Source organism: Scyliorhinus canicula, chromosome 14 (genome assembly GCF_902713615.1).
Source record: "Scyliorhinus canicula chromosome 14, sScyCan1.1, whole genome shotgun sequence".
Taxonomy (NCBI): Eukaryota; Metazoa; Chordata; class Chondrichthyes; order Carcharhiniformes; family Scyliorhinidae; genus Scyliorhinus; species Scyliorhinus canicula.
The window spans coordinates 116,701,988-116,729,829 of record NC_052159.1 but is presented as its reverse complement, the minus strand read 5'-3'; the positions used below and the strand labels follow the sequence as shown (position 1 = coordinate 116,729,829).

Sequence of the window (27,842 nt, the reverse complement as noted above, 5' to 3'; positions counted from 1 at the left end):
CATCCTACTGGGCTGTGAATGGGGAAGACCGCGTGATTACTGGGAGACTACTGCATTCAACTTTAATATCGCTAATGATATTAAAATGAATTCAAGTGAGTTCTGATCAGGTTCATGCCCTTTCTGGGTGACATCCTGATCACACCAGCTGGAACAGGCAAGGGTAATGGGAAACTAGTTTCCACCCATTGCAAATCACGTTTCGGCGCTCTTCCGCAATTCTCCCAACAGCCAGAGAATCGCCCTCAAAATCTTTCTGAAAGGCCAAATTTGGTACTCTGAAAAATATTAGGAAAACATTCTCACTTGATTTTGCTCATATCTTGTCTTCTTATTGAGAAACACAATCTTGCAAAGTGTTGTCTCCCACCACACGATTTCCCTTCATCATGGTCCAGTGAGGCAGAAAGATTCTCCACTCCCACGCGGCATCGGGAAGGCCATCGTGAACTCGGCCGAGTTTCACGACGGCCTCGGAGGCCGCTCCTTGCACCCTATTCACCCCCCCCCCCCCCCCCCAGGGGGCTAGGAGCGACGTTCCGTAAATCTCGGATGCCGGACCTTGACGCTTGCGTCAAGGCGGCGCGCCGAGAATGACACGACAGTTGGCCGGCTCCAACCCGCGCATGCACGATTGTCGTCTTCCCCTCCGCTGCCCCGCAAGACGTGGCGGCTTGATCTTACGGCGGAGGGGAAAAAGTGCGTCCCTTGGAGACGCCGGCCCGACGATCGATAGGCACCGATCGCGGGCCAGTCCCCTCCCGAGCACGGCCATGGTGCTCACTCCCCTCTCCGCCCCCCAGAAGCCACAAACGAGCATTTGGCACCTTGTTCACGAATGCAGCGACCAGGTGTGGTTGCCGCCAGCGTGAACAGGTCGGGAACGTCAGGCCGCTCGGCCCATCCAGGCCGGAGAATTGCCGGTCGCCGTGAAAAACGGCGAGCGCCGATCCTCCGAGCGGGCGGTGGGAAGCGGAGAATCACGCCCTATGGGCGGGGTTCTCCGTAGCCTGACGTTGAAATCGTAATCGGCGATCATGTGGAGAATGGGTTTCCACTCTGAAATCGGGGCCAGCGCTGATTTGACGCCGGTCCGCCATGCTCTGCCTGTTCCAAATTGCCGTCATCGTAACACGCGCTGCACGCTGTTTCAACGGCATTGGCACATCATCACAGAATTTACAGTGCAGAAATAAGCCATTCGGCCCATCGAGTCTGCACCGGCCCTTGGAAAGAGCACCCTACCCAAGCCCACACCTCCCCCCTATCCCCACACTTCCACCCTATCCCCATAACCCCACCTTACCTTACCTATTTTGGACACTAAGGGCAATTTAGCATAGCCAATCCACCTATCCCTGCACGTCTTTGGACTGTGGGAGGAAACCGGAGCACCCGGAGGAAACCCACACAGACACGGGGGGAACGTGCAGACTCCGCAGAGACAGTGACCCAAGCCAGGAATCGAACATGGGACCCTGGCACTGTGAAGTAATTATGCTAACCTCTATGCTACCGGCCCACCTGTGATGCTCCGCTCCCAATGGGCCGAGTTCCCGGCGGTGTGGGCCATGTGTGGTTCAGCGGTCAGGAACTCAGTGTGCCGGCTGCAGATTGTATCTAGCACTGCCAGTCTCGGCCGGGATCCATGCCGCTGGCCAGCGGGGCTTCCGCTAGGGCTGGGGGGACTGGTGGGGTGGCTAGGGAGTGCGCTGCGGGGTTGCGGATGGCGGGTTGCGTTCGCACACGGCCGGTGCCATGTTGTATGCATGCTTGGCCTGGCCAATTTTTGGCCATTTTCGGCACGAGAGGCAGGAATTTCAGTTGGTGCCGATGCTAGCTCCTCACCGGTACCAGAATTGGTGAGGGTTTCACATCGATCTTTTGGTCCTGAAAGACCACACATACACTGCTGGGGTCAGCATTTGTCTGGAGTTTTATGTACCAACCATTGGGATTGCATCCTTTTGAATATAATTTAGCATTTCTCAGAGATAAATGGGTGAATGCTCTAAAATGCCATTATTTTAAATTGTATTTTGTATGTAAAATGCTAAAGCGAATATCAAATCTTTTGGACTTAATGAGGCAATTTTCAGAGTTTAGTCTGCTAATGAGGAACCTCTCCCACTGGCTACACATGGTGTGGGAATCCTGATACACTGCTGTTGAATTTCTGATCATTAAACTGCGTTCAAAACCTCATCAGCTCAGTCAATCAGCTGCAAATTTAAAAGTTGTGCAGAGATTTACTGCTCAGTACAAAAAGATTAGCTTTATTTTCTGCACAGATTTAATATTCTGCAAATTTGCAGTATTTTGTATAGTAAAGATGTATTGCACATTTCTATAATAAGAGTTCACCCCCAGCGATGTAATTGTAGAAGATCAGATAAATCAGTCAAATCATGATCCCGCAGTACCTTGCTGTTGATGTCCAGAAATCTCCTTGGTCCTTTGGTTCGAGAAGTAGAACACATATTTTGGGACAACATCACTGCTTTGGACCCTCTGAGACTCAGGCAATGATGTAGTGGAATAAGAGAACCAGTCTGGGTCAACTTTGCCTGAAAGAATTGGTGAATAGCGACATTTTCACTGGCTGCAAGTTCAATAAGAAAAGAGAATTATTAATAATCTGTTTCCTAAATGACTCTAAAGCTAAAGCCGTTTGTATGCTGTATTTCCAGCTCCACGTCACTGATCGCCTTGATGTGATGATTTCCATCAGAAATTAACTCTTATTTCCATGAATAAGCCGATTAAAGTGAGATAATCTTAAAATGCTGAGTTAAAAGCTCTATCATATTGTCTCTTGTTCTTTTGTCAATTACCATAAACATGTGTCCTCTGGTTAACAATATTTCTACCACGTGAAACACTTTATCCTTATGTACTCAATAAAAATCTTTCACGAGTTTGAAGACTTCTATCAAATCTTAACTTTCTCTGCTCTAAGGAGAACAATCCCAGTTTCTCCATGTTTTAATCCCTCATCCCTGGAACCATTCCAATTGATCTCTGTAACACCCTCTGCAAAGCCCAGACTCCAGATAGGTCTGAACCATTGTTTTCTAAGGATTAAGCATAATTTGGTTTTGTACTCTATAACTCTATTTACATAGCTCAAGATCCTATTTGCTTTATTAATTGTATTATTGTGTAGGGCAGTACGGTGGCACAGTGGGTTAGCACTGCTGCCTCACGGTGCCGAGGTCCCAGGTTCAATCCTGGCTCTGGGTCACTCTCCGTGTGGAGTCTGCACATTCTCCCCGTGTTTGCGTGGGTTTCGCCCCCACAACCCAAAAATGTGCAAGCTAGGTGGATGGGCCACGCTAAATTGCCCCTCAATTGGAAAAAATAAATTGGGTACTTTAAATTTATTTTAAAAATTGTATATTGTGTTAAGTACCCAATCAAATAATGCGATCCAAATCCTAACCTCTTGTTGCATAACAATGCTTTTCCTCATGTCAGCTCTGCATCTTTTGACAATCACTTCAAATTTGTGCTTCAATCATTGGGAAGTTTAGTTTTATTTATTATATCGAAATCTTTCATGATTGCAAATACCTCTATCAAATCCTCTCTTAGCTTCTCCACTCCATCCACATAAGTGTACTCCTTCATCCCATGGAACCGTTCTAGTAACTCTCTGTGTAACAATATGGATATTGTATGGGAGATGAAGGGTTAACAATTTTATATAAATACATCTAATCTTGGGGCAGCAGGGTAGCATGGTGGTTAGCATAAATGCTTCACAGCTCCAGGGTCCCAGGTTCGATTCCCGGCTGGGTCACTGTCTGTGTGGAGTCTGCACGTCCTCCCCCTGTGTGCGTGGATTTCCTCCGGGTGCTCCGGTTTCCTCCCACAGTCCAAAGATGTGCGGGTTAGGTGGATTGGCCATGCTAAATTGCCCGTAGTGTCCTAATAAAAGTAAGGTTAAGGGGGGGGTTGTTGGGTTACAGGTATAGGGTGGATACGTGGGTTTGAGTAGGGTGATCATGGCTCGGCACAACATTGAGGGCCGAAGGGCCTGTTCTGTGCTGTACTGTTCTATGTAATCACCAGATGGTGCTCAAGAGCAGTCACATAGATCACATGACAACCCTTGATTCTGAGAGAAGGGGCGGGGGGTCCCGGCGTAGCGGAGTGGCGCCAACCAGTCCAGCGTCGGGCCCCCCCAAAGGTGTCGTAATTCTCCGCACCTTTAGGGGCTAAGCCCTCACATTGAGGGGCTAGGCTCGTGCCGGAGTGGTTGGCACCACACCGACTGGCGCCAAAACCGGCAACAACGGCCTTTGACGCCCGCCGCCTGGCTGAAAGGCCTTCGCCGGGTCGCGCATGCGCCGGTGGTGACGTCAGCGGCAGCTGACGCACCGGCGCATGCGCACTCGGGGATTCTCTTCCGCCTCCGCCATGGTGGAGGCCGTGGCGGCTGCGGAAGAAAAAGAGTCCCCCACGGCCGATCGGTGGGCCCCAATCGCAGGCCTGGCCACCGTGGGGGCACCTCCCGGGGTCCGATCGCCCCTCGGCCCCCCAGGACCCCGCTTGCGCGCCGATCCTGCCGCCACTAGAGGTGGTTTAAACCACGGCGGCGGGAGAGGCCTCCCAGCGGCATGATTCCCGCCCCCGCCAATTCCCGGGTGGCGGAGAATTTCTGCCACGGCGGGGGCGGGATTTTCGGTGGCCCCGGGCGATTCTCCGACCCTGCGGGGTGTCGTGGAATTCCGCCCAAGGTGTTTAGGCGTGGTGAGAGTAGTTGTGTCTTTTGGAGTTCTGTAGCAATAGATATAGGATCGTTTATTTTCGCAACCTTTGTACTTAGGAATACGTTCGTATCTAGTTAAATATAGTGCTAATAAATCAGCTTTGTTAATTAACATAGCTTGATGTTCTTTGCTGAACACTACACATCCAAGCCATCCTTACAAAGAAAAGAGAGAACATCACACTCTGTTGTACTGTCTCTGAAACCTTCACATCGTTTTTAACCTGTGGTGCCCAGAAATGGACACAATATTCCGGCTGGTTATATAGTTTTAGCATAACTTCCCCACCTTGTCCGTTTTTGTGAAATGCAGTGTTAGAAAATGACTTTTGTCATGATTAATAATCAAGATAAGGAACTGATCTAAAATCTTGCTTTCATCAATTTATAAAACTAAGAATTCCTTAAGTCTTTTCAACTTCAAAGACTTGCGCACATACACCCCAGATCTCTCTGTTCCTACACCCCATTTAAAATCGACTCATTCCACATTCTTCCTCCCAATGAATCATTTCACATAAATGAAGAGGGTTTTGGTAAGCTGAGAAATCCTGAATCCTGGAATTATGGTCTCAACACATGAATTCAAATCTTAGTACTGCACCTGGGGGACTTAAATTCAATTAATGAAATCAATCTGGAATTAAAAAATAATAATAACAGTGACCCTGAAACCACCAGATGGTCACAAGAACACATCTGGCTCACTCATGCCCTGTAGGGAAGCACATTTGCCATGATTACCCAGCCTGTCCCACGTGTGACTCCATATCTATAATCATGCGGTTGATATTAATTGCCTTCTGAAATAGTTGAACAAACCATTCAGTTGTATTTAGGAAGGTGGCTCACATCACCTTCTCAAGGGTGTCAGGAAGCTAAGACCTCACACTATATATTTTTAGAATATATATATATATATATATCCTAATGGCTAATTTATAATTTTTTTAAAGACTGGACAATTACTTTAAAATGGCTTAAGCTATGTCTGTCTGTGACTCTCAACTTGCTATTTGGCAATATCAAAGAAATTTGCACCCTAATTACCACCTTTGGGTTGCAGGGACCAAATTCAGACCTAACTAACTGAGGTCAATACATCTGTTCGGACAAAAGATCGCACAATCTCTCTATAAGACTTAATGGTTGGCACATTAACGATCTCAGGGACTCAGACTGAGAGATACCAAAGTGGAAAGCCGAAGCCAACGTGGAAAGGGAGGAGTCATGTGACACCCACATAGCTAGCGGAACCAGTAATATTGCCTTGTGGAGTTGCAGAGCTCAGTCTGCCATCTTTTCCTTGACCAAACAGCAGCACAGAAGAGGGGCTCTGTCTATGTTTGAATGCCTGACCCCCATCCACACGATTTCAACTGAAACTTCCTACAAGACTGATTCACGTATGCCCATCTCAGCGTGAAAGTTAACTCTACTGGAAAAGAGAATTATCCAGCATTAGTTCAGCCTCCCGAGCTCTATGAAGGAATCCACCATTATTTTGGACTCTGGATACAGGGGAAAGAACAATTCATTTCTTTGTGGTCTTTGCCGAAAATCTTTCTTTCTCCAGCCCTCTGTTCGAGTATGAATGAAAAGTAGACTAGTCTCCTCACACGTTTAAGTGTGTGCAAATATACAAACTCTTTGAGTTCATATTATCGCAGGTTTACTGTGGGTTTAGTAATAGAAATAGAAACCGAGGGGTTGGGAAATACACCACTGCTTATACTGCTGGAAGCAAGTCAAAAACACCTCTCTGTTTACAATGGTAGTGAAAAGAGAAGTCAGGGCTGTTTAAATTAACCACCTTCTATCCCTAGACTGGCCTTCCCAGCAACACCCACACAGAATAGAATCCCTCCAGTACAGTACAGGAGAGCATTCGGCCCATCGAGTCTGCACTGATCCTCTGAAAGAACACTCGAAACAGGTCCACACCCCCACCCTAACCCCGTAACCTAACCTGCACATCCTTGGACGGTGGGAGGAAACCAGAGCGCCTGGAGGAAACCCACGCAGATATGGGAAAAAGTGCAAACTCCACACAGTCACCCAAAGCTGGAACCTATCATGGGACTCTGTCGCTGTGAGGCAGTAGTGCTAACCACTGTTGGTGGTGACCTATGAATGAATAAAATGGACCACTCAGCCCATCTAACACATCCTTCCAATAGCAACCAGCAGTTCTTCCAGCACAGTTTCTACTTCTGATTAGTTACTGAATCAGTCATCCTGGTTTCTTGTTCATTTAAGCATATCCCATTTTCGGAAATTGTCTTTAATGTATTCAGTAAATCTAACCATTTTGCCAACACTTTGGGAATGTTTTCTCAAGTTGCGCCTTATTCAACTCCCAATCTTGTTCAGGCTGTCGCTGAATATTATTTTTTTGTCTTGGACTGTAGGTGATGATAGAAAGGCAATATTTAATTCTACATTCGACTGTCAATTTAACTATCTAATCAGTTCAGAACAAGTCACACGAAGAACAAAACACAATACAGCACAGGAACAGGCCCTTTGGCCCTCCAAGCCTGTACCGATCATGATACCACCCTTGGCCAAAAGCCTCAGCACTTCCTTGTGCTATATCCCTCTACCTATCCTATCCATGTATTTGTCGAGATGCTTTTTGAACACTGTTAATGTATCAGCTTCCAAACCTCCCCAGGCAACGCGTTCCAGGCACTCACCTCTGTGTAAAAAAACCTGCCTCGCACATCTCCTCTAAACTTTGCCCCATGGAAGTTAAACCTATGCCCCTGGTGACTGACCTTTCCACCTTGGAAAATAATGCCTGCCCATCCACTCTAACCATGCCCCTCATAATCTTGTAGACCTCTATCAGATCAGCCCTCAACCTCCATTGTTCTAATGAACAATTGGGGCAGCACGGTAGCATTGTGGATCGCACAATTGCTTCACAGCTCCAGGGTCCGAGGTTCGATTCCGGCTTGGGTCACTGTCTGTGCGGAGTCTGCACATCCTCCCCTTGTGTGCGTGGGTTTCCTCCGGGTGCTCCGGTTTCCTCCCACAGTCCAAAGATATGAAGGTTAGGTGGATTGGCCATGATAAATTGCCCTTAGTGTCCAAAATTGCTTTTAGTGTTGTGTGGGGTTACTGGGTTATGGGGATAGGGTGAAGGTGTTGACCTTGGATAGGGTGCTCTTTCCAAGAGCCGGTGCAGACTCGATGGGCCGAATGGCCTCCTTCTGCACTGTAAATTCTATGATAATCTATGAAAACAGTCCGAGGCTATTCAACCTCTCCACATAGCTAACACCCTCCAGACCCTCCTGGTAAACCTACTCTGCACCCGCTCCAAAGCCTCCACATCGTTCTGGTAGTGTGGTGACCAGAATTGTGCGCAATATTCCAAGTGTGGTCTTACCAAGGTCTCCTCATTCTTGCCTAACACATGCTAAGTTGCCTTCGTTAAAGAGGATTGATGAATGAGGGATGCATATTTGACTATGGTAAGAAGTCTTACAACACCAGGTTAAAGTCCAACAGGTTTGTTTCAAATCACTAGCTTTCAGAGCACTGCTCCTTCCTCAGGTGAATGGAGAGGTAGGTTCCAGAAACATTTATATAGACAAATTCAAAGATGCAAGACAATACTTTGAATGCGAGCATTTGCAAGCAATTAAGCTTTACTGAGCCAGAAAAAGGGGTAACCCCAGGTTAAAGAGGTGTGAATTGTCTCAAGCCAGGACAGTTGGTCGGATTTTGCATGCTCAGGCCAGACGGGGGGGGGGGGGGGGGGGGGGGGGGGGGGGGGGGGGGGGGGGGGGGGGGGTGAATGTAATCCGACATGAATCCAAGGTCCCGGTTGAGGCCGCACTCATGTGTGCGGAACTTGGCTATAAGTTTCTGCTCTGCAATTCTGCTTTGTCGTACGTCCTGAAGGCCGCTTTAGAGAACGCTTACCCAAAGATCAGAGGCTGAATGTCCTTGACTGCTGAAGTGTTCCCCAACCGGAAGGGAACATTCCTGCCTGGCGATTGTATTGCAATGTCTGTTCATCCATTGTCGCAGCGTCTACATGGTCTCGCCAATGTACCAAGCTTCGGGACATCCTTTCCTGCAGTGTATGACGTATGAGGCTTGGGACAATTCACACCTCTTTAACCTGGGGTTACCCCTCTCTCTGGCTCTGTAAAGACTTAATTACCTGCAAGTGCTCGCATTCAAAGTATCGTCTTGAATCTTTGACTTTGTCTCCATAAATGTTTCTGGAACCTACCTCTTCATTCACCTGAGGAAGGTGCAGTGCTCCGAAAGCTAGTGATTTGAAACAAACCTGTTGGACTTTAACCTGGTGTTGTAAGACTTCTTACTGTGCTCACCCCAGTCAAACGCCGACATCTCCACATCATATTTGATTATGGGGTTAGCACTGTTGCTTCATAGCGCCAGGGACCCGGGTTTGATTCCCGGCTTAGATCACTGACTGCGGAGTCTGCACGTTCTCCCTGTATCTGCATGGTTTTCTTCCCACAAGTCCCGAAAGATGTGCTTGTTAGGTGAATTGGACATTCTGAATTCTCCCTCAGTGTACCTGAACAGCCGCCGGAGTGTGACGACTAGGGCATTTTCACAGTAACTTCATTGCAGTGCAAATGTAAGCTTACTTGTAACACTAATACAGATCATTATTATTATTACTTTGATTTTCCAGCAGCGGGTTGAGCTGCTGGGATTAAATTAATGGTCTGTTTGCAGCATGTCTGGTTTCAGACCGTCTTGCGGCGGAATTGCCTTGAATGCACATTAGTGTTTTTAATAAATTTTTTATAAAGTCATGCCTTCAAGATACTTTCAGTGACACATGAGAATCCCATTGCTGCCAGTTCACTTTTGCTCAAAGGTGGCATGCGCCAGTTGGCTTTGTGCAGTTGTGTCCGAGGTTTGCAGTTTTCTTTGTTGAATATTGCAGCACAAGGAAGAGGAGCAGGGAACTGGCAGCCTGCATGGAGACTCTGGAGTGACAAAGGTAAGTCAGAGAGGGATCTGAGGGAAGGCAAAGGGTATAATCAGAGTAATGGAGAAGTGGGTGAAAGATCCATGAGAGAACAGAAAGTGGGGTTGAAGCATGGAGGAGTGAAATGGGAATGGACTGGCATCCGGGGTGTGGTGGGAACTGGAAGGTAAGAAAATGTGGGGCATAAAGGGCAGTGTCAGGAACGGTGATATATTTCCAAGTCTGCTGTTGAGTGACTTGAAGGGAACCTCCAGGTGGTGGGGTTCCCAGGTACCTGCTACTCTTGTCCTTCTAGATGGTAATGGTCGTGGGTTTGGAAGGTGCTGTCTAAAGAAACTTGGTGAGTTATTGCAGTGCATCCTGTAGTTGGTACACATGGCTGCCACTGTTCATCGGTGGTGGAGGGTTTCAATGTTGATGGAAGTGGGAGCAATCAAGTGGACTGCTTTGTCCTGGAAAATTTTGACCTTCTATAGAGTTGTTGGAGCTGCAGTCATCCAGGCAAGTGGAGAGTATTCCATTACACTCCTGACTTGTGCCCTGTAGATGGTGGACAGGCTTTGAGGGGTGGGAGGCGGGGTGTCAGGGTGTGAGTTACACGCCGTAGGGTTCCTAGCCTTTGATCTGCTCTGGTAGCCACAGTATTAATATGGTTAGTTCAGTTTCTGATTATTGGTAACCCCCAGGATGTTGGTTGTGGGAGGATTCATCGATGGTAATGCCATTGAATATCAAGGGACAATGGTTAGATCCTCTCTTGTAGTAGATGGCCATTGCCTGGTACTTGTGTGGTGTGAGTGTAAGGGGTATGGAGGGCCATAGGGGTGGCATCGGGATTATCAAGGTCCTTGGGATCGGGTGGGTGCATGAAGTGGCATAGGTTGGCATGAATGGGAATGGGAGATGAGGGATGACTTTTGTTTCGAACAGTTTTTTATTTAATTCAACAAAGCGCCAAAGCACAGAGGCAGGCCTTCCACCCAGCCCGCCTCTGCCCCCAGCAGCCTCCGCACCCATTCGAGCCGACTTTTATTCAAGCCCCACCAGAATGAAAATCGGAACTGCCAGCCGTCATTTTTAAAGGTTGTTCGGGAGCCAGGAATTCTCTGTGTACCAGGTCTAGGATTGAAAGTCTAGGCTAAAGAAACAAAAAGAGTTCCTCGAACAGGTGTGTCATTGACTGAAAACAAAAATAAGAAAAGGAAACAAATTGGGGCAGAGGTCTGAAATTGTTCATCTCAATCTTGAGTCTGGAACTGAAAGATGATTTGCTGTTCCTCAAGTTTACACTGAGCTTCACAGTAACTGGCCAGTAGGTCAAGGACAGAGATGTCGGCCGGGATTCTCCATTTCCCGACACTGTGATCGGGATACCCGATCGGGCAGAGAATGGAGCGTCCCTCAAAAACAGATATTCCGATCTCCCGCCAGCGGTCTCTGTGTCCTACCTGCCGTGCGCTGGCATTGATTTGCAACTATTTCAGTTTGGTTTATATGCTGGAAGCCTAATTCACAATCTCCTGGGTATATACTGACTCAAAAAGCGAGAAATCCTCCGGGAAAGCTTTGGTGCAAGTTTGCCCAAGTGTGGCCCAGATGCAGAAAATCCCATTATGGGTCAAGGGGGTCAGAACATAACTGCGGTCCCCCCCCCCCCCCCCCTCCCCACCTCCGAAGTCCATCGGAAGGCTTGCCGACAATGGAAATCCTTCCCCCCTCATGTTGACAAGTAGGAGAATTCTCCCATCACCATGGGAATAACAGCTCACCAACCGCAGCACACATGCATGAGAGTGACCCCCCCACCCCCCACTGGCCCACATCAGACCATCCCCCCCGTATCAGAACCGAACCCACAACAGGGACCCATAACCGTCACCCCTGCCTATAAGCAGGTAGTAGAGTGCAAAATCACTGCGTTTTCACTTACCCTTCCCTAACATCTGCTGCTTCAGACAAAGGTTTCTAAAGTAACAGCTTTTGGGTGTCTCTGTTGAGGGGGGTCTGTTGCAGGGGGTCTTATGAGGTCGGATCACCCTTGTATGTGCATGCTGTGGGGTGGTGACCCATTATTCCCGTGGTTGGGGGTAGGATGCTCCTATTTGTCAGCGGGGAGGGGGCAATCAAAATGGCGTCCTGATACCAGGATTCCAATGGATATGGCAAGCTTTTCCCATGTATAAATTGGCATTGGGATGGGGAGAAACTCACATCCTGAGGCCCCGCTCCTAGCATCAGCCTAGACCAATGGTGATTCTCCACTGGTGGAAGCACTTGGCTCCAGAACGGAGTCTTATTCGATTTTATTCACAACATTTGTTCATTAGGAAATGTTGATAGCTTGATTACTTTCCCCACTTCAAACTTATTTATTAGCATTGCAAATAATAATAGTTTTAGCAATGATCCCTGAAGCTTCCAATTGAAATGTTCCCTTTCTCTAAGTGCCCACACTACAAAGAGTACTAACCCAATTTGGGTGAATTCCATGGCATTTAAACCACTTCCTTGACACCTCATGTACCAGGAAACTTCCTATTACCTCTCAAGTTTTGTTGTTTCTCTCGGCTCAGCATCTGGTGCTAGAAGTAATCTTGAAGTTACTCTGATGATTTGTCCTTAAATCTAGAAGCTAATTCCTCAAGCTCCAGCCAGAATTCTCCATCCTGGTCGTTCCTATGTCATTAGCTCATACAGGACCCTTAACGTCCCTTAGCCTATTGGAGAAAATTCTGAAGGAGAGAACCTATCTCCACTTGAAGAGGCAAGGTTGATCAGGGATAGTCAGCACGGCTTTGATAGAGGGAGGTTATGCCAAATAAATTTTATTAAATCTTTGGAGGATGTGACCTAATGTGTAGATAAGGGTAGTGCAATTGACGTAGTTTATATGGATTTCAGCAAAGCCTTTGACAAGGTCCCACATTGGAGACTTTTGAAGAAGGCACATGGGATACAGGGGGCTGGATTCTTTAATTTTGAGGCTATGTCCGGAGGATCCATGGTGTTTTACGTGGGAAAAATCGGCGCCGTCCCAGCACTGATCCTCCTCCAACTGGTGAGGGGCTAGCAGCTGTGCCACGTGAAATGCCCGGCCTCCATAAAATAAACGGCCAGAGAATTGCCGGGTCCGTGGCCACACATACGCACAGCGACGACCTGCAGTGGTCGTGCCATACAACATGGTGCTGGCCGTGCGCGGACCCGCGTGCCACATATTGACCCCCTGGACAACCCTGGCCACGTCAACTGCGCGGTTGGGGGCGGAGCATCGGGGAGAACCTTCAGGTGACTTCCTGAGGCCGTCTCAACGTCGTGCGGCGCGTGATGATGCCGTTTCGGAGGGGTGGAGCATGTGCAACCTGTGTAAAACAGGCGCAAGTAGGTAATGTTGGAGTTGTACAGAACTTTGCGAGGTCACAGCTGGAGTACTGTGTGCAATTCTAGTCGCCACATTATAGGAAGGATGTGATCGCACTGGATGGGGTGTGGAGGACATTCACCAGGATGTTGCCTGGGATGGAACATTTAAGTTATGAAGAGAGGTTGGATAGGCTTGGGTTGTTTTTGCTGGAGCAGAGAAGACTGAGGGGTGACAAGCAGGATGGCTCATTTAAACATTCAGATCTGGGTCACAAGATTCAGATCGCGACGTCTCACGAAATTCCGTTAAATCTTGTGAGACGTTTTGAGCGTCGCAAATCTTGTGCGAGACCGCTTGCGAGATTCAATCACCTCAACCCGACACCAAGAAAGTCAGGCTCGACGAGGCCGCTGAATCGCGCCCCATATTACTCATTCAAAACTCTCCTGGAGACCTTCAAGTTAAAAAGTAAAATGATGATACAGTTAGACCTGATTTAAAGAATAACTCTGCTGCCATACGATGGAGTTTCACTAGCCTGCTAAAAACAGCAGGTTAGGACAGAGCATAATGGGATTAGCACTGGCTTCAATTTAACTGCTACATGCCCAGATGTCGCTAGGCGAGGGCAGTGAGATTAGGGTTATATAGCTTCAGCATTGAACACTTTTAAGTCTAATCTATGATTTAATGCAGCATGAAGCTCCATCTAGTGTCTCAGTTCAATTTTGAGAATAACAGTTTATTACATTAGTGAGCGGAATGTTAAACTGTATGGGGAAAGAGCAGAAGAATGAGATTTGCTCATGTGGAGATAAACACTGTTATAGGCCTGACAGTTTGAATGATGAATTTCTCAGATTCTGACATGAGAGAGAATGAAAACTAAGAGTGCTGGAAATTTGAAAATGTTGGAAGGTTATGGGAGAATCTGCGGAGAGAGAAACCTGATACGTTGCCCGGGATTTTTCAGTCCTGCCAGCGGCGAGCTTTTTTGCGACGGGACAGGAACAAGCGACCAAAAGTCAACCAAAAGACTCTTGGCTGATCTCCAAATTTTTCCACCCCACCAGCAACGACACCCGTTACTGGCGGGCCCAAAAAATCATGCACATTAACTCTGTTTCTCTCTATTCTCTGCAGCCCACCACCAGTAACAGGGTTGCCGATGCGATGGAGAATCTTGTATCTGGCAAAAAATGGGATCAGCATCTTTGTGATGATCCAGTCTCCCACTGGCAGTAGCATCAAGATGCGCACCCCGGCTGGACACCAGGGGCGGCATTCTCCCCTACCCGGCGGGGAGTGGCGCAAACCACTCCGGCATCGGGCCTCCCCAAAGGTGCTGAATTCTCCGCACCCTTGGGGGCTAGGCCCGCTCAGGAGCGGTTGGCACCACGCCGACTGGCGCCAAAACCGGCACCAGCGGCCTTTCAGGCCCGCTGCCCGGCACCAGGGCTGGCCGAAAGGCCTTCGCCAGTTCGCGCATGCATGCTGAGGGATTCTCTTCCGCTTCCGCCATGGCGCAGGCCGTGGCGGCGGCAGAGGAGAAAGAGTGCCACCAAGGCACTGGCCCACCCTCCGATCGGGGGGCCCCGATCGCGGGCCTAGCCACCGTGGGGGCACCCCCCCGGGGTCTGATCGCCCCGCGGCCCCCCCAGGACCCCGGGGGCCTGGTCGCGCCGCCGAATCCGCCGCCACCAGAGGTGGTTCAAACCTCGGCGGTGGGAGAGGCCTCCAGGCGGCGGGACATCGGCCCATCGCGGGCCGAAGAATCGCCGCAGGGGCCTCGCCGATCGGTGCGGACGTCACGCCGATCGGCGTGGCGTGATTCTCGCCCCCGCCAATTCCCAGGTGGCGGAGAATCTCTGCCACGGCGGGGGGCGGGATTTTCGGTGGCCCCAGGCGATTCTCCGACCCTGCTGGGGGTCAGAGAATTTCGCTCCAGATTCTCCACATGTCCGTGATGCTCCAGCCCTCTGGGACAGCATTCATGTGGTCGTGGATTGGTGCAAGTATTTGCCAGCGTGGCCCTGATGGTGAAGACTTTGCAATGTACCAGGGGGGTAAGTACTTAATGTAGGTGCCCCTGAAGTCCAGCAGAGGGCCTCTTGCCGCAACAAAAGTAAATACTGCCCACCCCACCTCCCATCAGACCCCAGTGAGACCCCCCCCACCAGAAACCCCATCACACCGCCCCATCAGAGACCCGCATCAGAAGCTCAACCAAACCCCCATATGAGACCCCACATATCAGAGGCCCTCCCATCACAGACATCCCACCAGAGATGCCCTTCAGAGACATCCTACCAGAGATGAGCAACCACACAACCCCCCTGCCAAACAGAGACTCTCCTTCCAGTGACCCGCCCGCAACATCAGAGACCAACACCAGATCCCCCACCAGGGGTCAAGGAGTTAAGTGTTTTCACTTCCTCTTTTTAACACAGAACATAGAACTTAGAACAGTACAGCACAGAACAGGCCCTTCTACCCTCGATGTTGTGCCGAGTATTGTCCGAAACCAAGATCAAGCTATCCCACTCCCTGTCAATCTGGTGTGCTCCATGTGCCTGTCCAATAACCGCTTGAAAGTTCCTAAAGTGTCCGACTCCACTATCATAGCAGGCAGTCCATTCCACACCCTAACCACTCTCTGAGTAAAGAACCTACCTCGGACATCCCTCCTATATCTCCCACGCTGAATCTTACAGTTATGCCCCCTTGTAACAGCTACATCCACCCGAGGAAATAGTCTCTGAACGTCCACTCTGTCTATCCCAATCAATATCTTATAAATCTCTATTAAGTCGCCTCTCATCCTTCTCCGCTCCATAGAGAAAAGCCCTAGCTCCCTCAACCTTTCCTCATAAGACCGATCCTTCAAACCAGGCAGCATCCTGGTAAATCTCCTTTGCACCCTTTCCAATGCTTCCACATCCCTCCTATAATGAGGTGACCAGAACTGCACACAATACTCCAAATGTGGTCTCACCAGGGTCATGGACAGTTGCAGCATAACCCCGCGGCTCTTAAACTCAAGCCCCCTGTTAATAAACGCTAACGCACCACAAGCCTTCTTCAGGCTCTATCCACTTGAGTGGCAACCTTCAGAGATCTGTGGACATGAACCCCAAGATCTCTCTGTTCCTCCACATTCCTCAGAACCCTGCCGTTGACCCTGTAATCCACATTCAAATTTTTTCTATCAAAATGAATCACATCGCACTTATCATGGTTAAACCCCATCTGCCATTTTTCAGCCCAGCTCTGCATCCTATCAATGTCTCTTTGCAGCCTACAACAGCCCTCCACCTCATCCACTACTCCATCAACCTTGGTGCCATCAGCAAATTTACTGACCCACCCTTCAGCCTCTTCCTCCAAGTCATTGATAACAATCACAAATAGCAGAGGACCCAGCACTGATCCCTGTGGTACACCGCAGGTAACTGGTCTCCTGTCTGAAAATTTTCCATCCACCACCACCCTCTCTTCTATGTGATAGCCAGTTACTTATCCAATTGGGCAAATTTCCCTCTGTCCCACACTTCCTTACTTTCTTCATGAGCTGACCACGGGGAACCTTATCAAACGCCTTACTAAAATCCATGTGTACAACATCAACTGCTCGCCCTTCATCTACACACTTAGTTACCTCCTCAAAGAATTCAATCAAATTTGTGAGGCAAGACTTACCCTTCACGAATCCGTGTTGACTATCCCAGATTAAGCTGCATCTTTCCAAATGGTCATAAATCCTATCCTTCAGGACCTTTTCCATTATCTTACCGACCACCGAAGTAAGACTAATTGGCCTATAATTATCAGGGTCATTTCTATTCCCTTTCTTGAACAGAGGAACAACATTCGCCACTCTCCAGGCCTCTGGCACTCTGGACAGTGAGGACACAAAGATGAAAGCCACAGGCTCTGCAATCTCATCCCTTGCCTCCCAAAGAATCCTTGGATATATCCCATCTGGCCCAGGAGACTTGTCGACCCTCAGGTTTTTCAAAATTGCTGATACATCCTTCCTCAGAACATTTACCTCCTCCCGCCTACCTGCCTGTATCACACTCATCCTCAAAAACATGGCTCCTCTTCTTTCTGAACACTGAAGAAAAGTATTCATTCAACGCCTCTCCTATTTCTTCTGACTCCATGCTCAAGTTCCCACTACTGTCCTTGACCGGCCCTACCCTCACCCTGGTCATTCTTTTATTTCTCACATAAGAGTAAAAAGCCTTGGGGTTTTCCTTGATCCGACCCGCCAAGGACTTCTCATGCCCCCTCCTAGCTCTCCTAAGCCCTTTTTTCAGCTCATTCCTTGCTGCCTTGTAACCCTCAAGCGACCCTACTGAACCTTGTTTTCTCACCCTTACATACTCTTCCTTTTCCTCTTGACAAGACATTCAACCTCTTTTGTGAACCATGGTTCTCTCACACGGCCATTTCCTCCCTGCCTGACAGGGACATACCTATCAAGGACACGCGGTATTTGTTCCTTGAACAAGCTCCATTTTTCATTTTTGCCTTTCCCTGACAGTTTCTGTTCCCATCTTATGCTCCCTAATTCTTGCCTAATCGCATCATAATTACCCCTCCCCCAATTATAAACCTTGCCTTGCAGTATGGCCCTATCCCTCTCCATTGCAATAGTGAAAGACACCGAATTGTGGTGTCTATCGCGAAAGTGCTCTCCCACAAAGAAATCTAACACTTGGCCTGGTTCATTACCCAGTACCAAATCCAATGTGCCCTGCCCCCCCCCCCCCCCCCCCCCCCCCCCCCCCCCCCCCCACTTGTCAGCCTATCCACATATTGTGTCAGGAAACCCCCCTGCACACACTGTACAAAAACTGCCCTATCCGAACTGTTCGACCTATAGAGGTTCCGATCAATATTTGGAAAGTTAAAGTCACCCATGCCAACAACCCTGAGACCTCCACACCTATCCATAATCTGTTTTGCAATTTTTTCCTCCACATCTCTATTACTATTTGGGGGCCTATAGAAAACTCCTAACAATGTGACCGCTCCTTTCCTATTTCCAACTTCGGCCCATATTACCTCAGTAGGCAGATCCCCTTCAAACTGCCTTTCTGCAGCCGTTGAACTATCCTTGATTAACAGTGCTACTCCTTCACCTATTTTACCACCTTCCCTACTCTTACTGAAACATCTATACCCTGGAACTTCCAACAACCATTCCTGTCCCTGTTCTAACCATTTCTCCGTAATGGCCACAACATCGTAGTCCCAAGTCCACGCTCCAAGTTCACCTACCTTATTCCGGTTGCTCCTTGCATTGAAGTAGACACTCTTCAACCCACCTTTCTGTCTGCCGGTACACTCCTGCGACCTTGATACCCTCCTCAGTACCTCATTACTCTCAACACTGGCTTCTGGACTGCAGCTTGTTTTCCCAGACCCCTGACAGCAGAAAACACTTAACTGCCTTTGATGTGGTGATGATCTATCAATCATAGCTCGATGTTTATAAATATTGAGGTTAGGTTCAAAGCAGGGTACTTGAGATGCATTCAAGCATGAAGATAACTGAAAATAAACAATGCAGACACCTGGCTGCCTGGAAGCTATTATTCTGTCAATTGTAACTTACTAAACGCATTTACTCTTTGAAAGTGAATAGAAGCCTTGCAGATCAAAGGATCTGACGGTGTTTAAAGCCTTGTGGTGTTGTTTTGGCTTTCTATGAATAATAGCTGTTGCTTTCCACAGCTCTGTCTGAGGCAGCAGGTGTCCCAAACAGGTGAGTGAAAAACCAGTGATTTTTCTCTGGTTCTGCCTGGACTACTCTTTAGATTCCAGGCAGGGAAGGCTGTTCGGGGGCGGAATGGGTCTCTGATATGGGGAGGAGGGGGTCTGATATGGGGAGGGGGTCTCTAATATGGGTGTGGTTCTCTGATACGTTTTCCCCTGTGCATCTTGCATTCACTGGGCAGGATTCTTTGAGCCTCCGCACCAGAATCGCGTTTGGCACGGGGGCGGAGAATGGGCGTCAAACCTGCAATTGGGTCCGCGCTGCTCCCGCTATTCCCTGGTCGCCTGAGAATCGGCACGAATCGGGTCCGCGCGGTCGATGCGGGCGCCAGTCGGGAGCCATTGTTAAAGGCCCCAGCAGCGATTCTCCAAAGACAACTGGCCCAGTTCCCACCAGCATGGGTCTCTCATGGTTCCACCTGGCGGACGCCCTGGTGGGGGTCGGGGGGAACCGTCACTGTGGGGGGAGTCCTCCAGGCGGCGAGCATTCCGATCGGGGGTCACCGATCACTGGGTGGGCGTGACTTGGGGAGGCCTATGTTGTCCGTGCCAGCCCCCTGGAAATCACCGAATCACCTTGAACTTACTCCAGAGTGATTTGCGCACATTTTAGCGTGGGCGTGGGGACATAGCCCTATTACTGGAGAATTCCGCCCATGATATTGCATGCTTGTCTTCTAAACTGTCATTTGCGAAAGCTATTAAAGCTTTTGTGATGTTAACAGCATGAAAAGCAAATTCCCCCAAGTTATTCAACGCGTAAAAGTGTCTTAAACCCTTCGTAGTTCATATACCTCTAATACATGGAATGGGAGACCATCCAATTTTCAAGTAAATTTGAAGCTGCTCTTTTTCAGATCTGAAAACCAGACTGTCAAACTCTGAAATCTATTCTGAGTGAGTATTTGGACAGCAGTGCGTCATTTCTCAGGTGCAGAATGTGACCAAACAGCATCAATCTTAGGATATTGTTTCCAGTGCCTGAAGGATTTCCAATTCTGAATTGGGTAAGATAGTTTTCCTGGTGCCATGACAATCTTTGAAAACTGTTCCAGCAGAGGGCAGCAGAGCGGAGCCGCTGAATGACTGTTTCGGGTGAAATTTGCATCAGTGCATTGCGGTCACTGTATACAGAAGGTGTACCTGAGCAAGACACCCTCCATGTTCAAGTGAAGGCAAGCATCCAGCAGAGGGAAGCAGAGCGGAGCTGCTGATGTTGCATGGAAAATTTGCATCAGTGCATTGCGGTCACTGTCTCCAGAAGGTGCTTTGTGGAGGAGCTGTTGTCAAGTGACAGTTAAACCCCAAACACTTCTTCAGTGTTTCCCTCTCTACCACCTCCTCTAATAAAAAAAAACAATCACTGTAAGGATCCCACCTCTTTTCCCTGAGGTGTGTTGATAAGGTAAGGTTTTTCTATTTCTATTCTTTTTTTATCGTGTGATTGGTAACAATTTTTCTTTTTTTTCTTTTTCATTTATCTATTATTTGATATTATAGTTGGACTAAGTTAAGCTTAAGATTAAAAATGGCAGGAGATCTCAGACCCGTGTTGTGCTCCTTTTGCTCAATGTAGGAGATCAGGGACGTGGCCGATGTCCCTGGCTCCTTCATTTGCGGGAAGTGTGACCAGCTGCAGCTCTTGTTAGACCGCATGACGGCTCTGGAGCTGCGGGCAGACTCACTTTGGAGCATTCAAGATGTTGAGGAGGTCGTGGTTGCATGTTTAGCGAATTGGTCACATCACAGATTAGGATTGCTGAGGGAGAAAGGGAATGGGTGACCAAAAGGCAGAGAAAAAGCAGGAAGAGATGTCCCCTGCGGTCATTTCCCTCCAAAATAGGTATACCGTTTTGGATACTGTTGGGGGATATGGCTCACCAGGGAAGGCAGCAGTAGCCAGGTTCATGGTACCGTGGCTGGCTCTGCTGTCCAGAAGGGCGGGAAAAAGAGTGGAAGGGCTGTAGTCATAGGGGATTCAATTGTAAGGGGAGTAGATAGGTGGTTCTGTGGTCGAAATCGAGACTCCCGAATGGTATGTTGCCTCGCAGGTGCATGGGTTAGGGACGTCTCAGATCGGCTGCAGAACATTTTGAAGGGGGAGGGTGAACAGCCAGTTGTCATGGTGCATATAGGCACCAATAACATAGGTAAAAAATGGGATGGAGTCCTCCAAGCAGAATTTAGGGAGTTAGGAGCCAAGTTAAAAAGTCAGACCTCAGAGGTAGTAATCTCAGGATTTGTACCAGTGCCACGTGGTAGTCAGAGTAGAAATGAAAGAATAGGCAGGATGAATGCGTGGCTTGAGAGATGGTGCATGAGGGAGGGGTTCAGATTTTTGGGACATTGGGACCGGTTCTGGGGGAGGTGGGACTAGTACAAATTGGACGGTCTACACCTGGGCCGGACTGGAACTAATGTCCTTGGGGTGCTTTTGCTATCGCTGTTGGGTAGGGTTTAAACTAATGTGGCAGGGGTTGGGAACCAAATGAGGAGGTTAGTGGACAGTAATGAGGTAGTAACTAAAGCCTGCAAGGAACTAAATCATGAAGTCAGCGTGACTAAGGGGAAGAGTAGGCAGAGAGCAGATGATGAATGCAAAGGGACTAATGGTCTGAGGTGCATTTGTTTTAATGCAAGGAGTATTGTAGGTAAGGCAGATGAACTTAGGGCTTGGATTATTACCTGGGAGTATGATGTTATTGCTACTACTGAGACTTGGTTGAGGGAAGGGCATAATTGGCAACTAAATATCCCAGGATATCGATGCTTCAGGCGGGATAGAGAGGGAGGTAAAAGGGGTGGAGGAGTTGCATTACTGGTCAGAGAAGATATCAAAGCTGTGCTGAAGGGGGGCTAATGGAGGACTCGAGCAGCGAGGTGATATGGGCAGAGCTCAGAAATAGGAAGGATGCGGTAACAATGTTGGGGCTGTACAACAGACCTCCCAACAGCGAGCGTGAGATAGAGATACAAATATGTAAACAGATTATGGAAAGGTATAGGAGCAATAGGGTGGTGGTGATAGGAGATTTTAAGTTTCCCAACATTGACTGGGATACACTTAGTGTCAGAGATCTAGATGGAGCAGAATTTGTAAGGAGCATCCAGGAGGGTTTTCTAGAGCAGTATGTAAATAGTCCAACTCGGGAAGGGGCCATACTGGACTTGGTGTTGGGGAATGAGCCCAGCCAGGTGGTTGATGTTTCAGTCGGGGATTACTTTGTGAATAGTGATCACAATTCCGTAAGTGTTAGAATACTCATAGACAAAGTGGACAGTGGTCCTAAAGGAAGAGTGCTAAATTGGGGGAAGGCCAGCTCTACCAAAATTCAGCAGGAGCTGGGGAATGTGGATTGGGAGCAGCTGTTTGAAGGTAAATCCACATTTGAAATGTGGGAGGCTGTTAAAGAGAGGTTGATTAGAGTGTAGGATAGACATGTCCCTGTGAAAATGAGGGATAGAAATGGCAAGATTAAGGAACCATGGATGACAGGTGAAATTGTGAGACTAGCTCAGAGGAAAAAGGAAGCATACATAAGGTCTAGGCGACTAAAGGCAGACGAAGCTTTGGAAGAATATCGGGAATGTAGAACCAATCTGAAACGAGGAATCAAGAGGGCTAAAAGGGGTCATGAAATATATTTAGCAAACAGGATTAAAGAAAATCCCAAAGCCTTTTATTCATATATAAGGAGCAAGAGGGTAACTAGGGAAAGGGTTGGCCCACTAATGGACAAAGGAGGAAAGTTATGTGTGGAGTCAGAGAAAATGGTGAGAGTCTTAACGTGTACTTTGCATCGGTATTCACCGAGGAGAGGGACATGACGGATGTTGAGGTTAGGGATAGTTGTTTGATTACTCTAGGTCAAGTCGGCATAAGGAGGGAGTATGTGTTGGGTATTCTAAAAGGCATTAAGGTGGACAAGTCCCCAGGTCCGGATGGGATAATTCCCAGGTTACTGAGGGAAGTGAGCGAGGAAATAGCTGGGGCCTTAACAGATATCTTTGCAGCATCCTTGAACACGGGTGAGGTACCGGAGGACTGGAGAATTGCTAATGTTGTCCCCTTGTTTAAGAAGGTTAGTAGGGATAATCCAGGTAAATATAGAACGGTGAGCTTGACGTCAGTGGTAGGGAAGCTGCTGGAGAAGATACTGAGGGATAGGATCTACTCCCATTTGGAAGAAAATGGGCTTCTCAGTGATAGGCAACAAGGTTTTATGCAAGGAAGGTCGTGTCTTACCAACTTAATAGAATTCTTTGAGGAAGTGATAAAGTTGATTGATGCGGGAAGGGCTGTAGATGTCATATACATGGACTTCAGTAAGGCTGATAGAGAAAGTGAAGTCTCATGGGGTCCAGGGTGTACTAGCTAGATGGATAAAGAACTGGCTGGGCAACAGGAGGCAGAGAGTAGTAGTGGAAGGGAGTTTCTCAAAATGGAGAATTGTGACCTGTGGTGTTCCACAGGGATCCATGCTGGGACCACTGTTGTTTGTGATATGCATAAATGATCTGGAGGAAGGTATAAGTGGTCTGATTAGCAAGTTTGCAGATGACACTAAGATCAGTGGAGTAGCAGATAGTGAAGGGGACTGTCAGAGAATACAGCAGAATATAGATAGATTGGAGAGTTGGGCGAAGAAATGGCAGATGGGAGTTCAATCCAGGCAAATGCGAGGTGATGCATTTTGGAAGATCCAATTCAAGAGCAAACTATACAGTAAATAAAAAAGCCCTGGGGAAAATTGATGTACAGAGAGATCTGGGTGTTCAGGTCCATTATACCCTGAAGGTGGCTGCGCAGGTTGATAGAGTGGTCAAGAAGGCATACAGCATGCTTTCCTTCATCGGAAGGGGTATTGAGTACAAGAGTTGGCAGGTCATGTTACAGTTGTATAGGACTTTGGTTCAGCCACATTTGGAATACTGCGTGCAGTTCTGGTCGCCACATTACCAGAAGGATGTGGGTGCTTTGGAGAGGGTGCAGAGGAGGTTCACCAGGATGTTGCCTGGTATGGAGGGCACTAACTCTGAAGAGAGGTTGAGTAGATTAGGATTATTTTCATTAGAAAGACGGAGTTTGAGTGGGGACCTCATTGAGGTCGACAAAATCATGAGAGGTATAGACAGGGTGAATAGCAAGAAGCTTTTTCCCAGAGTGGGGGACTTAATTACTAGGGGTCACGAGTTCAAGGTGAGAGGGGAAAAGTTTAAGGGAGATATGAGTGGAAAGTTCTTTACGCAGAGGGTGGTGGGTGCCTGGAACGCATTGCCGGCGGAGGTGGTAGAGGAGGCCACGATGACGTCATTCAAGATGTATCTAGACAGATACATGAACGGGCAGGAAGCAGAGGGATACAGATCCTTAGACAATAGGCGACAGTTTTAGATAGAGGATCTGGATCGGCGCAGGCTTGGAGGGCTGAAGAGTCTGTTCCTGTGCTGTAATTTTTCTTTGTTCTCTTTGTTCTTTAGTTGTTAGGTTCCTCCTCTTCTAAACTGGAGGGCATTGAATGGAACAGATATCAGGCCTATTCTGCCCCTGATTTTTCAGTGAATGTTAAGTTAAGTAGTGACTGACAACAAAAAGTAAAGTTTAAAAAAAATTTGGGAGGATTGTAACTTCTGTTGCGCTCAAAGGCTACTGCCAAGTTGTGATCGATCCCCTCCCCCTCACTCAACTTTTTTTTTCTCCTGTGCCAGATGTCACTTTGCCGACGAGGCAAGCAGCATAAAATCAATCCTCGTGATAAAGGTGGGCTGCATTTGAGGAGCAACAGCTGGAGTGAGATCACCCAATTTATTGAAATGTGACCTGAGGCAAATTTAGGGTGTGCTCTGTCTGTGTAGCATAAGTTATGCTCCCAAAAATGGTCCAAAACGAAGTTCAATACTTCTCCACCTCCTGCTCAAGGTCCTGATACTATTTATTTTATTTAATAAGCAGCAATTTCAAATTAAGATCCAATACTGCCTTCTCTCAGTAATTAGAAATCTGGTAATAAATATGGCCTTGTCAATATTGCCCACATCGCTAAAAATGTTGCTCAACAAAATTAGAGCAGTCAGCTTAAGCAGCGTGTAATGCAATGTCTATTTGTTTTTGGAAGTCTTTATCAGAAACATTTGTACATTTTAAAAATGACAAATAACCTGAATAATAACTTTCATGTTACATAGATACATGGATACATAGAACATACAGTGCAGAAGGAGGCCATTCAGCCCATCACGTCTGCACCAACCCACTTAAGCCCTCACTTCCACCCTATCCCGATAACCCAATAACCCCTCTCCTAACATTTTTGGACACTAAGGACAATTTAGCATGGCCAATTCACCTAACCTGCACTTTTTTGGACTGTGGGAGGAAACTGGGGCACCCGGAGGAAACCCACGCAGACACGAGGAGATCGTGCAGACTCCGCAAAGACAGTGGCCCAGCGGGGAATAAAACCTGGGACCTCGGCGCTGTGAAGCCACAGTGCTAGCCACTTGTCCTCCCATGCTGTTCTCAATACTATTACTTGCATTTTCATTCATGAAAAGCTATAGAATATCTTTGTTAAGGCTTTGAATATAGCAGCCATTTTCAACTTAATGTGAAAAGTACTTGATTCCAAAGCCTGTGGGACCAGTATTAACACCAGCTGAATGAAAACATTGTAAAGAATAGGATAATTACACAGTGGCAACTATACTTATTACTAAATGACATTTCATTCATGATATTGAAAAGATTTGCGACGTTCCAACAATCTAGCTGAGTTAATTAACACAAATAAAGTGGCATAAACATAGTGTTTGCAATGTGCTTTTCATTTCTATAAATATAAACACTTACTTTTCATAACAAAAAGGAGGCTTTGAGAAAGTGAATCTTTGTTCTTTTCAATTGCTCCAGTTAAGTCATAGGTCACCTGTTGTGAGACAGAACATTGAACATTTTCATCATTTTGTCTTAAGCAAAATGTTTATGCATTCAATTTGTTTTGTTTGAATTGCTCAGTTGCTCAACTGAAGATTACTATATAATTTCCCACAACAGGAGTAAATACAGTTGAATGTGATGAATTATCTGGATCAAGATCAGTAAAGTCAAAGTAGATCGACTATACTCAGACCTGATAAACTTCCTGCCTAAGTGGCACTTACATTTTCAAAGAGAATATTTCAATGGAATAATAATAAAATTAATCATTACTGCCATCAAAGCTAACAAGCACCATAACTTTAAAGTTTACTGATAGGCAATGTACTTGTGCGGAGAAATATTTGATTATTATCAAGGATGTTGAAAGGCTGTAATCCGAAGTAAATAAGTTTGTTCAGAACTCAGAGTTCAACGCTCAACTTACTTTAATTAAACAGAGAACATAGAACATAAAGTCGAATGAAACCACATTCTCCATGTTGCATTATTAGTGTCAGCATTCCTTATTCTTGTTTGACTTCGAAGGTAATTTATAAATGAGAATCTAACAGAGTCTGGTGCTCTAAGATGTTGCGGAGCTCGATGAAGTATATTTAATTCCTGTTTTTCATTAAAATAATCAGCATTATGAAACATTGGGCCTGATTCCGCGTGTTTCCCGGTGCTCGCAGTGCCGAGAAATAAATGGCTATTCAATGTGACCCGCGCTGAACAAGGGGCCTGAATGGGGAACACGCAGCCGAAGCCACATATAGCCACGTTTTATACAGTGTGGAGCTCCGCTCGCCATAACTCCCCAGTGTAGCGAGAGATCTCCGAGGCCCCTGAAACGACACCCGACCTCCCCTCACAGCTCAAACGCACTATGGGAGGGTCCCCAGACCCAACCAACACCCACACTGGGCACCCCCAGCCCGATCGCACGCATGCAATAGTTTGGCACCTTGGCAGTACCAACCTGGCACCCTGGCAGTGCTCATGCCAACTGGCAGTGGCACCTGGGAAATGTCAGGGCACCACTCTACCCAAAGGCACGTAGCTGGGCGTCTCTAATCCCCTGGGAGACCACAATGAATGCCATTCGCTGTTGGTGGGACCAGTGCTGAACGGCGCTTACCCAAGCTCTCTGAGGAGGAACCGCGGAATCTGCACATTAGAGTGAGGCTTACTGCCTCGCTCTAATATGCAGATTTGCCAAAAAATGATCCTGCCCATTGTGGGTTGGATCTCGTAAGACGTGACATTTTTAGCCAACTCCCACTGTCCCTCCAAGAGCTCCTGTCTACTTTTCTGCTAAACAGACCTCTTACTCAGAGTAATTTACTTATTTTCCTCACAAAGATTCTCTGTGTTCGTTCTTTCTTTTTCTGCTATTACTTTGCGTCTACATCTGTGCACTGATCACCTTCGCCCTCCAGCTCCTCTGTTAGTTGCTCTCCTTTGTGTCTGCCTGACACAATTGGCTTTTGGTCTTCATTTCCTTCCTGTTGGTACTGCTTCCAGGTCAAGAACCGACAGGCCACATAGATCAGCATTTTATATTATCCAAGAAATTAACAATTGACCTCTTTACTATTGATGCAAACTCTTAAAAGTTCTTTTTAAATATTCTTAAAAACAATTACAAAGTCCATATACATTTAAAGAAATTACAAATTGTCTTTATTGCACTGTTTCCAAGTCAAAGGTCATCACAAAATATAGTGCAAGTGAACCAGACAGACCAGAAAGTTCCGAGTTATGATCCCCTTCTCGTGCTGAGGTAGCTTGTCTTAGCCAGGGTCACAATACTTGTGCTACAATTGCCTTCAGTATCCTCAGCCCAAGTAGTTGATAAATCAATCAAGATTTCGACTTCTTAGACTTTCCAAAGATATTTGCAGGAATATAGGAGTGCCACAAAGTTGAAAACAATAGATGACAAGGATCATTCATGGTATCTTCACTGTTTATCTGGAAAGATACTGGCCGTATCCAATCCTACCAT

General features: G+C 47.3%; 1 protein-coding gene across 1 annotated transcript in view; it reads right to left on the bottom strand.

Moving 5' to 3' along the window:
• Positions 1-27,842, bottom strand: part of myo16 (myosin XVI) — a 650,273-nt gene that overhangs the window by 129,608 nt on the left and 492,823 nt on the right. Inside the window, 2 exon segments of the mRNA XM_038818242.1 lie at positions 2,424-2,602; positions 25,766-25,841. Of these exon segments, the coding sequence (XP_038674170.1) occupies positions 2,424-2,602; positions 25,766-25,841 (255 nt within the window).